The 12,252-nt window shown below is 39.2% G+C and overlaps 1 protein-coding gene across 3 annotated transcripts; it reads right to left on the reverse strand.

The window, feature by feature from the left end:
• Window positions 1-2,914: 2,914 nt before the first annotated feature.
• LOC138139779 (insulin-like growth factor-binding protein complex acid labile subunit) lies at window positions 2,915-7,997 on the reverse strand. 3 transcript variants are annotated; one of them, XM_069060258.1, is made up of 3 exons: window positions 7,624-7,997; window positions 6,186-6,578; window positions 2,915-6,132 (listed from the first exon to the last, which is right to left on the reverse strand). In XM_069060258.1, exons 2-3 carry the CDS (start codon window positions 6,572-6,574, stop codon window positions 4,287-4,289), a joined length of 2,235 nt encoding a protein of 744 aa, XP_068916359.1. In that variant the 5' UTR covers window positions 6,575-6,578; window positions 7,624-7,997; the 3' UTR covers window positions 2,915-4,286. The 3 variants fall into 3 exon arrangements, with proteins under 3 accessions (XP_068916359.1, XP_068916358.1, XP_068916361.1); XM_069060257.1 differs by lacking the exon at window positions 7,624-7,997 and adding an exon at window positions 7,246-7,406; XM_069060260.1 differs by lacking the exon at window positions 7,624-7,997 and adding an exon at window positions 6,847-7,128.
• Window positions 7,998-12,252: the final 4,255 nt, after the last annotated feature.

The following is a 12,252-nucleotide window of genomic DNA, read 5'->3' on the forward strand; positions in this document are numbered from 1 at the left end:
AAAAACTCACTCAGATTTTTCAATTTGGCCGCAATAAACAAGCCCAAGACATTAATACCAAAAACTGAAAATTACATTGGGCCGTATCACGACAGCGTTATTAAAGTTGCCGTTAGCTAGAGTCGTGATTGAAATAAACATAAAACGATATAGATTTATGCAATTATAACGTGCCAGAAAGAGATGAATGCGTCACCATCGTCATTAGAGTCATGATTAAATCTAATAAGGGTGTCGTGATACGGCCCATCTTATAAATTACGTAAAAATTGACCGAGAACGATGTCCGTTCACTTGGTCATGAATATGAATTAAAATTAATTTAAAACAATTATAAATCGTCAGAATTGTAAACGGTATTTTCTAAACTTGGTCAGCTGTCGCTATCGTGGAAGTCTGACAACGTCGCCTTCAGAGACGACTATTAGACGCGCGAAGATCTTTTCATCTCTTGCTGGATTTCCTTGTTGTTCACTTAACAATTTTTTGAGTTGCAAATCTTCCATTATGTTTTAGAAGCGTTCTTTTTTAGACCCATTTCTTCAAACACTTTAATTTTTTTAAGATTTGACCCGTTCGCTCATCGTCATGCGATGTTGCCATATTATAGTTCACACAGTTTAATTCTTAATAGCTGCAATATTTAAAAATGCAATCGTGAATCATGTTGGAATGTAACTAAATCAAAAGTATTTTATATATTCATACAACATTTTTGTAACACAACAATAACAAGTACTGTCATCACCGTGGTGCGATGAATGACAATTTTAATTGTTATTACATCCTAAATTTCTATTTTTCTGCGATAAATGCGTGATAAAAAAATACTAGAAAATTTAATCTGTAATAATTGTTCAGACGATCTGAAGCTTACAAAATATTTTTCAAAGTATTTTTATAGAATAAAACTCGATGCTTAAATACACGTAAGAGCATTCTTAGGGCAATTACTTATAAATAATTGGTCGTAGCGATACAGGTCATTAATTTTTTTATTATAGTAAGTATAGTATGGAATTTGAAAATGTTATATAGCAACGATCTCGTAATAATGAGCCATATTTTTTTTACAACCGACTTATTTTCGTCTGGCAATAAAACAAGAATTACAAGAAACAAATTTTGAGAAGTGCCTAATTAACCAGAAAACACATCACTAGCACCTTGAAATGAACTGTGAATGTCTTCGCGATTAACTAAATTGAAAAATAATGAAACACCACAGAACTGTAATTACAACACGCTAATATTTTAGCAAAATCCTGTGGGTATATTTCGCAGACCTTGAAGTGGTGCCGTTGAGGCCACCAAACCATCAATTTCTGTCACTTTCATTCTTATTACATAATCGATGCCAGTTATTCGATATTGAATTTTATAATTGTGGAAGTTTGACACGACAAAAAATTTTCAGACCATTGTAAATAAAATTGCGTCGAGGTTATCGAGATGTGAAATTCTTCATAAAACTTTTAACCAACTTCACACTTTTTCAGCAGTCTCGAATACAGGGGGCTTGACATTCAATATGAGCAGCAGTAAATCCAAAACTAAGCAATTACATTCAGTATCGACACGTTTCACCGGCCAAGTTGCATCATCTAGATAATAATTAGTTAAATGTCTAATCGCAGATGCACAAAGAGATCGGATAATTACTGCAATTACAGGCACAATAAAAGGACGAACATCCTTCATATGCACAATTGCGTGTTCACGGAATTTATTCTGTGGATATTACAAGTGAATTAATTTAAAAGCGCCACATTTGTGTCGACGTGGAGATAATAAAGAAATTTGCAAACGGCTGGGTAGAGATGTCTGTTCTTATATCGTCATGTATCGGTAGAGCTGCCAATCCGTTGAAATTAAGGCTTTTACAAAAATGTTCGTTTTGTGTTATTTAAAAGTCAAATGCGTTTAGACGAGACGTACAAATCCATTTTCGCTTTCCATTTCCGCCAACCGGTCCAAGAATAGACAGGTTGTCAATTCTCGAGATAAGGAAAGGTATTTTAAAAACATTTTTACATCCCTCGGCTCGCAATTACTACCTGGTCATTGCAAGAACGCCTCCACCCTATTTAGTTTTGTTGCAACCCCCGTCCTGTCCACATCTCCGAGGTAAGACCTGCAAAAATTGTCACCGTTTATAATTAATGTCGTTGCTATAATTCAGATGGTCTCAGCAACCCGGACCCTTGCCTTGGCGACATTAGCCCTAATTTCTACAGCTGCAACAAGTTCTACAAATCCCTTGAAGAAGGATGACAGCACCGAAGTAGCAGGTCTTAACTGGTCATTTTATAACATCGCAGCGCTTAGCGGTGCGGTGTTGGTGGTTAGTGCCGGTTTCGCCGCTCTTGTAGCCATTTTCTTACCCCTATTTGCTTTTACGTCGTGTTATTATATTTTCGGCACTTGCCGTGATACGTTCAACATTCTCGAGGATTTCGTGATACCTCGAAAAGTCAACAAAAGATCCGTCGAATACTTGGAACCCGTCCTGACCACCCTCGCCAACGCTTACGAGAAATACGCCGACAATGATGTAAAAAAAAAGTCCAAGAAACCCACCTTCTGAGGACCATCGCTTTCTTCTTCCAGATCATTCCAGTTGCCATCAACATATTCAAACTCACCTTTCTAATTTTTGACTTGTTGTATCAACTCTTCAATTTACTCAAAACTTTTATCAATTTGTTCAAAATGTGGTACGGTTAGACTAATGTGAATGCTTGCTCATCGAGGACTGTCTTTATTAGCGGTAATTGTGAAATGTTGAATAAATAAAGCTGTGTGCCATTATTAAGTGTATTTTTTCGATTGAGTTCATCCAATTTTGTCAAGTTCGATGAGCTGTGAGATTATTTAATTACGAGAAAGGGAAGGAACGAAATAAAAGAATCTCTCCAAAAAAAAATCACACTTTAATACCGTGCCAACTTAATAATTCTGCTGTTACAAAACTGCAATAAAAAAAACAAAGGCACGTAAGTATTACAATAGTATTATTAAAAAATAAACAATTTTATGACGTGGGGTATGTCAACAAGAAGGTTGTAGAAACAGTCTAATTGCCTACAATTTCCTTGTTATCTTAACTGAATGTAATACGAAAATTGTCGTGTTGACAAGATGACGGCGGATGGCAATCTCGATTGACTTTCTTGAAAACATAGATAAGCCCAGTTCGGACCTCGACCCCTCGACAAACGTGATTGTTGTCGTCAAAAAAAACCAGAAATCAACCGACACATTTAGCGTCGTGAGAAGGAATGAATTATTTTAATCCGTGGTGACGTTGGGTGAAGATGTGGCGGGCGCATTCAGGGAGGGCCCCGTGCGGAGGTCTCCGGGTTGGAGTAGGTGGGTCGGTGTAAGGAGAGTCGCGTTCTAATTAGGAGAGGCAGAAGGGCCGAAACAAGGGCTGTTCACGTTCCACTTGCAATTACAGGAACTGCTGGCAATCCGCCCTCTACGACAGAGGGTAAGAGGAGGTCGTGGCCATTTTGGAGTTGGTCTACGCGTTGCGCGATTACATATTCCCTTTTGCGAATGAGTTCAATTTAAAAATAGCCGCCGGCAGGCAATATAATTCGAGGGTCATATGCGAAATCTCGCGTTCTCGGGGGTCAGGAAGTGGTCGGAGAGATCAGCCCTTGTTCTATCGAGATATTCGCGATATGCGATGCGCTGCTTCGGTAAAAGGGTAGTGCACGCACCAATTTGCATATTTATTATAATACGCCGCACAGGGGGATCCCACTAAATAGGTTCATTAACGACGACTCTTATTAGTGTCGGTAATAGAGAGTGCTAGAGAATATATGCTTAAGTGCGGGTGTGCGGTTTCTAGATGCGCCGATGCGGATGGAAAACAACACTGTTTAATATAAATGAGTAACATTTATTAGCATTCTGCAGCAGTATAAAATAACAGCCACACCCAATTAACTACACAAACATCAACAAAACAAAACGTAACAGTCTTTGAAAGCGTAATAGGTGTCGCGACTCTATTACGTTATTGAACAAATACCTTTCACACTTATTGTTTACATTTATTAAAATTATTTTCTACGAAAAGGCTGACTCAGTAAACACCTCGTGATTATTAACACAATTAACGGAAGTTTGCCATTACGTCTCGTAAAATCAAACCTTCGTACGATTTTTGCGCAAGAAATGCTCGGGTGGTCATTCTGTCGCAAACTAAACTACTGCTCTCAAAGATTCTGATTACATGAATAATACTTCGATATCGCAGCTTCGGATGTAATTTAATTGTTCTTGTCAAAGATGGAAGTTTTGGGGGCGTGCCTTTTTTTCGTCAGAACAAAGGCAACCCCGATAATTGCCATAAGCGTGATGTAGACGATGGCGGAGTTAACTGCAGCCGCTGCCCAACTGTTGGGCCCCAATTCCGAAGAGCGCGACTCAGTTTTTGCAGCTCTCGGCGACCTCTGCAAACTAGGAAGCTGTTCGCAGCCCGACTCTCGAACGTATTTCGCCCATGTACGAATCGCGGAGGTTAGTACTCTTTGAGGTTTAATGAACGGTCTTCTACCGGGAACGGTCTTGTTCATGATAATCGGTAAAGGTTGTTTGGTGTCGTAATTGCAAACCAACAACTTCTTTCGTTTGGTTTTACCAACCGTAACGTGCTCCGCAGCTAGAGTCGAACCTTCTAAAATAGCGAGTCTGCCTTTCTCCAAATTGGCCCAATCCCACAACTCGGCTATTGAACAGTCGCACTTCCAAGGATTACCGACCAGTTTCAACGTCTCGATCTTTGGATTTTCGACAAGGTACTTGGGCAAGAACCTGGTCAAGTTGTTGTATCTCAAATCCAACACCTTGAGTTTTGGGAGGAGCACGAGAAACAGCAAGTCGTCCGGAGTGGAGAAATGATTCCCGCTCAAGATCAACGTGGTTATGTTCCTGGTCCAGTAGAAAGCGTCCGTCGGGAGGAACGTCAAGTTGCAATTGCTCAAATCCAAGTTTTCCAATCTGGACAACTGTTTCGGCAAGAGAGGACCGAATTTTGACACTTGCAAAGGGTTCCCCGCCAGTTTTAATTCGGTCAGATCCGTGTACGTGAAGTTGTTGAAAAACAATGTCGCGTTGATGGCGCGTCTTAAACCGCACAAATTTAATTCGAGACTTTCGAGTTTAGTCAAGTTGCCAAAAAGACCAGCCTCTAGACTGTACAGGTCGTTCCCCGAAAGTACCAATCGTTTCATGTTGGTCATCTTGGAAAAAGAGGTGGGGGCGATGTGTGATAAATTACTGTAGCCCATATTGAGATATTCTAATTTCTCCAGTGGCGTCAGTATTTTGACGAAAGCGTCGTCGAGAGGATTATGCGAAATATCGAGTTCTTGTAGACTTTTAAAGTTACGGAAAGTATCCGGTAGGCGAGTTAACCCACAATTACTCAGGGACAGTTTTTCCAAATGTGACAACGGGGCCAGGGCGACCAACAAGTCTGACGCAAACAACGAATTCCCCGACAAGTACAGAGTGCGGATTTTGGTGGCGTCGGTGAAGGCGTCTTCGTTAAGGGGTTGCGTCAGGTTGCAGAACGACAGATCCAAAGAATCTAACTGTTGGAGTTTGCCGACGGTGCGCGCCATGTCAAAGTCGACGAGTTCGTTCTGAGCCAATATTAAAGTTCGCAAGTAAGTGTTGTTGCTGAACGCGATTTCTGGCAATTGTTTGATGCGGGAGTTTCTCAAATCGAGGTATTCCAAGCGCGGGAGGTAATCCAGAACTGATGACCAATCAGTGGTGACGAGCATGTTGCCGCTCAATTCGAGATTTTTCAGGTTTTCCAAAGAGACGAAGACGTAATTTGCGATGTAGGTTAAATTACAGTCGTTCATTTTCAACGTTTCTAAACTAGACAAAGGCTCGAATACTTTATTATCTATCACGCCTAAGGGATTTCCGGATAAGTCGAGCGTACTCAGTGCGGTTGTATTAGCGAAGAAAAGTGGATTTAAATATTTTAGACCGCAGTTACTAATGTCCAAATAAAGCAAGGACTTGATGGATAAAAACGGGCCATCGACCGGATCCAAGGGATTGCCTTGGAGTTCTAAAGTGATAAACCCAGCGGAGTCGCTGAAAATAACGCCACTAGGAGCTTGTTGGGTTAATGAGATTCTGTTACTTACTCGAAGCTGTCCGGATCGACTTTGGTGATCATATTTCCGGAGAAGTCGGCGTCGATGAGATAGTTGAGTCCCGCGAACGACTCCTTTTTCACTTCGGTCATGTGGTTGTCTGCGATCTGAAGACGCCGCATCTTGATGTCGGGTGGGAAGGGTCCCACGCTGGTGATGCGGTTGTCGTTCAAGTCCAGCACGTACACGTTGAGACTCAACTCGTCGTAAGGTATTTCGGTTAAGTTACTCTCCGAGCAATCCGTCACCCAGTTGATCCGGAAGTAATGGCAATCGCAATCGTCAGGGCATTCCAGTTCGGCGAGTTCGCCATTAAAAGACCAACTCGCACCCACGCAGAGGGCCAACACGCCGTGAAATATCACCCAAGAGCCGTTCATGGTTCTGCAAAACGACCAAATTTACGGTTTACAACCGGATCCACTGCTGGACCGAAGACTGCCGCCGCAACCAACAACCGTGACCACCGACGTGACGTAAATGATTCTGCAACCGACAATGGGAACGCCTTTGTCATCTCGTAGCTAACGCGTCCACAAAATTACACCGTTTAATTCACATTATTCAATAAATCATTAATCGACGCACAAAAGCCGACAGACACCTCTTACTAGTGCTCCACTACACCTACGAGTAAAACCTAAACAATAACCTGTGTCATGACTGTCATGTTGTTGTTGTTGTTGTTGCATCTCCCCAGCAAGGGCAAGCGAACCGTGAAATTTTGAATACATTTGGACAACAGCATCGCGAGCCGGTCCCACAGCCTCGGACCCTCCGTCGAAGCGTGTCCACCCCTCAGGCTGCCAAACCTGCATTTTCACAAAGCTGTTGTGCAATTAACCCACCAACAGCAGGATCATCGACAAAAACTGGGATTCATCTCGTGATGCGTTTAAATCCGCGGCGCGATGCGCGCGCATCCCCACAAACCGGCGCGTTAGGGAAATAACCTAAACGTCGGAAGAAAGCGTCTTCCCGTAATCCCTCTGTTGCGGTTTAGAATGTGCAAAGACGAAGTGCATTTAGTTAGGAGAACGACCGGTCTTACCCCGTATTGCGCCAATATGCACTTCACTGCGCCCACCAAGCACATGTCAACACTGTGGAAATGTTAACTGAGCTGAATAATGCAGGACGCCGATCCATTTTGCAGGAGTGGAAACTTCACGAAGTAGCACGAGCGTTTCACACGATCGCATCGTTTGCAGTGTTCGCAACGGGCGATGCAACAAAACGAATTTACATGGTTGCGTCGCGATGACTTATTCAAAATCTTACCGTGACCGGCCCTGTTTACAATTCCAATTAGCGCTCTGATTAAAATTTGCAAAGGGTATTAAAGATGGAACAGTTCTCCTTACACAAAACTCCAATTCCTGTTTATTTATTCAGAGGGCAACCCTCTTAAGGCATTTCCGCTACTTACCGATCTTGTTTCCTATATTTGCCATGATTAATAATTATGGATGTCTTATGGTAAGACGAAGGCTAATTTTTGCAGTGCGTTGCCTTATTTCCTTAATTAATTTCCAACAGAGAGATTATGTAGCAGGCATCGATAATAGGCGGCCTTTTACTTATCTCGCTTTATTTTCCGCCGAATCCCTTTGATGTATCTTCTTTTATTTATCAACAGGCGGATACATTTTCTGCATAAATTTCCTACTCAGTTTCACCTTTCATATTTAATCAACGTCACAAATATTACCGTGGCGACTACTGTGACATTTCATTCAATTTCGAGGCTACATTTTTTACCACTTCATTTAGAATAATTCACCAGAATGACAAACCAGGAACTGTACCGGCACTCTTCATTAGACACGGACAAGTCACGCTTACGAAAATATCATTCATTATTAATAACGGTCAACGCGATTGATACAACATCAACTTGTCCGCCTTGCTTGCTCAGCTGATTTTACAAAGGTTGTTGGTTGTCGTATACTTCGTTCTTTCCAAACTAAGCGCCTTGTTAGTATTCCTTATTAACATTTTTGCGTCTCATAAGTACTCTACCAATTAAAATTAATTTCAAAACACCTTTTCGTTTGTTTTTAGAGACCCCTTGGGTAATTTCTGACTCCGCATTAAGTGTAATTAAAAAGCGAATCCAATTTGGAGCGGTTGATTGTTGGAGCAACGCAAAACACAAACGGAAAGCAAAAAGAGATGCGATTGTGGAAAGATTTTTCTAAATCGTGCCGCGATTTTTCTAATTATCGACTTTCTGTGGTATTTAAAACGATCAGAGACAGATAAGGCGTGTGGCGCAATTGAGGTTGTGCAACTCGGCAGATTAGTCGAGGGAAACGTAATTGGAATAAATAAGTGAAGAGGCCTTATCTCCTTTAAGAATTTTTTGTGCGTTCGCGAGGAGATTGATTAAAACCGTATTAGGTGAGTGCTTTTTCGGCCAGATACGGAAGCGACGGAAGAAAAAAATATACATATGCAAGGTTCCTTTTCCGCCTTCATCAATATGCGAATGGATGGATATTAAACAAAGCGACGAACGAAACGATTTGCATTTACAGCAGCCGAGCTGTATGTGACGATTTTCCTTATCACAGTGAAACTGAACGCACAACTGACGCAGTGGCGTAGATAAAGGGGGGGTCCAGGGGGTCCGGACCCCCCTCAGAGCTCATCCATATTTTTTTACAACTGAATAATATATCCAATATATCCTGTTCACGTTGGATTGAACATCAGTGGTGCAAATCGCACACATTTGGCATTAACTTTCATATGAGTTGTCATAGTAACAGGTCAGGTCATTTGCACCACCGATGTTGATTCCAGCGTGAACAGATATTACTTTTTCAGTATACAGGTGCGTCCTAAAAAACGTCGCAAGCAATATCTCCGTTATTTATGCATAAAGGCTCGATTTAAATAAAAGAAAACTGGAATAAATCACTTTAAAAAGTCATTCAAGGTCAGATAGTAAACTTTATTTTTTTTTATTCCGATTTTGAAAGAGATTATTTTTCTGGATCCAACGATATGCCGCATTCTAGGATGCGCTTAATAGTAACCGAGAAAATAAATAAATAAAATTTTCTGAACCCTCCACCACCCGGCGGCACGGCAATTTTGCCGGAGTACATACATTATTACGGATATTACTATCAAGTAATAGTGCAGTGCTTATCAACATAAGTACCGGCGTCTCGCCTCCACATTTTGACTTTTTTGTGTTTTATGTTCTGTGTCAATGTTAAGGAATTTCCTCACGATATGACATGAGTGTAATAATATACCTTTTTGAATTTCAACTACCAATGTGTTCCCTAAATCCAGAATTTTTAAATTTTTAAAAAGAGATTGCGGAACTATTCCCGTTGCTGAAATTATAAGTGGTAAAATCGAAATTTTTTTTAAACTCCAAAGATTTCTCATAGCAACGGAGAGCTCTAAATATTTATTATTTTTTGTGTTATAGGTCTGTCTTATATTATGTGAATTTGGAACAGCTATATCTAAAAGATATGCTTGCTTTTGTTGTCTATTTAAAATAATAATGTCTGGTCTGTTATGCTTAATATGAATGTCAGTTAAAACTGTTCGATCAAAATATAATTTATAATTATCATTTTCCAAGAAACTTTCTGGTGTATAACTATAATGTGGTTGTGTATTCTTTAATAAATTGAATTTAACAGCTAAATTCATATGTAATTTTAACGAATATATCATGACGTTTCTTATATTCGCTTTGAGCCAAAACGGTGCAAGAAGAAATTATGTGTTCAATTGTTTCCCCTTCAGTTCCGCAAATCCTACATTTATCAATTATTGATTGCAAACCGCATATGTGTTTTTTATAATTTCTTGTATTTATAACACGATCTTGTATTGCAAATATAAAATCTTCCGTCTCAGGGTGAATATTTGATTTCTTAAGCCATGCATGAGAAGCCTGAATATTAATTTCTGGCTGTTCTCATTATTGTAATTTTTTCTTCAAAAAAAATCAGGTTACTATGGAAAACAATCCTAAACGCAGTATTTATTACACATTCTCTTCAGAAAGTATTGCTATTGCGTTTAGGATTGTTTTCCATAGTAACCTGATTTTTTTTTTTTAGAGAAAAAATGTCCAATAATGCTATTTTATTAATTTATTTTCGCGGTTACTGTTAAATGCATTCTAACATGTGGCATATCATTAGATTCAGAAAAATAATCTCTTTCAAAATGGGTATAAAAAATATACCAAGCTATTTGAAAAAACAAAGTTGATATCGTCTGACCTTGAATAACTTTTTGAAAAAAAAATTGTCTATGTGTGCTTATAGCGCTTTTAAAGTGATTTATTTTAGTTTTTGTTTTGTTTAAATCGAGCCATAAATAACGGAGGTATGGCTTGCGGCGTTTTTTAGGACGCATCCTGTAGGTATACATAAAATCATCAGTGTTGAAAACAAATCACGATTTAAAAATTAAAAAATCGACTACATAAAATGCATTCACGTTGTTTCGGCATAGTAAAGATATCTGTTGAATTATGTTATATTTTTCTAAGTTTGAGGTTATAAATAGCGTCAATGTCTAGTGCATTGTTGTCAGTTTTACTAGTTTGCAATAGAAGAATACTCAGACATCGCGGGAAATTCAGCAAGATGTTATGTTCATTTTGTCAGTCACTTTAGTGATAGAAAAAAAACAGTGTCTCCAAAGTTAAAAAAATAAATCATGGCCTCTCATTATGCCAAAAACAACGTGAACGTTGCCTACCTATAGTCCCTTTTTTAAAAACAATTGTCCATGTCAAAATTCCCTCAAAGACTAAGCTGCACCACCCTAAAACCTTTCGTTTCGGAATATCTGTATGATAAAATCTTCCTAGATCAGATTTGAGGTTATCTCATTAATTTTCAAGTCAGAAAAGCTTTAGGTGTAAGCAAATTTTATTCCAAGAACAAGAAATAAAGAAACACAACTGAACATATTCAGTAGCGAAAGCGCCTTTGCAACGTACTATTGACATTTAATTTTGCCAACTTAATGGCCATCAAATAACTAGTGGCTCATACCAACATGAGAACACTTTGACAAAGGTTTTAAAGAGAAAATGAACTATGTATATGTAAAGTTGACTCAAGGTGCAAAAAACCACTTTGCAACTGACCTCAGAAAATTTACATGGTGTACGGTTGCAGTATGCAACAGAAGTTTCGTTGGTGTGCATTTTATAGTGACCTTTTTTAGTAACTTTTTGGTAATTATTTAGGTATTTGAGGTTAGGTACAGCATCATTAAATTTAAATTGCAGTGATGCTACCAATAATTCATTAAAATTACCAAACACGATGACAGCTAATACCAGCCTAATTTTTCATCCATGGTTTTTTGCAACTTGAGTCTACTATATCATGTTTTTTTTTATTAAAACAGGTTAATTTTTGCCGAATTTTTTTCGTGCTGGATTACTTATCTAAAATTGTTCTTTAGGTTTTTTTGGTCTCTTTTCAGCATGACGAGTATAAACAATAAACATGTGTTCCTTCAAGTCACATTGTGATAATTTCAAATTTTAGTGTTATAAGTAGCAAACTACATTGAAAACCAAATTTTTATAGATACCTAATACAAAAGTACGTGGACCCCCCTTCAAAGCAAAAAAACCATCTACGCCACTGACTGACGTGAAAATTTGATTTGTTACGATGACGAATACAAAGACAAATCGAGGTCAACGGAATCAGAATAGAAGATGCTCCCTCCCTCCGTTCTGCCGGTGTGAAGGTGGAAGGAGATCCTTGTGATCTCGGGAGGTGCTAATGTGACAGTGCACAAATTGTTTAATTAACCAGCGAGTTTACCGGTACTAAATCCAATTGAATATGCATAGGGCTCGGGAACAACGTTGTTTTCACCTGCCTACCGGCGTGACACTTGGAAATAATTCAATGGAGGAACTGATCGATCGATCCGACTGGAATGTTATTGTTTACGTTTCTCTGCGATAATTTTTGCGTTGGTGAGACTTGTTGAAGAAGGGAAATAATGACAGTAGCGTTTTCATAATTGTTTATTTGTTATAATT

The sequence above is a fragment of the Tenebrio molitor genome, chromosome X, assembly GCF_963966145.1.
Source record: "Tenebrio molitor chromosome X, icTenMoli1.1, whole genome shotgun sequence".
Taxonomy (NCBI): Eukaryota; Metazoa; Arthropoda; class Insecta; order Coleoptera; family Tenebrionidae; genus Tenebrio; species Tenebrio molitor.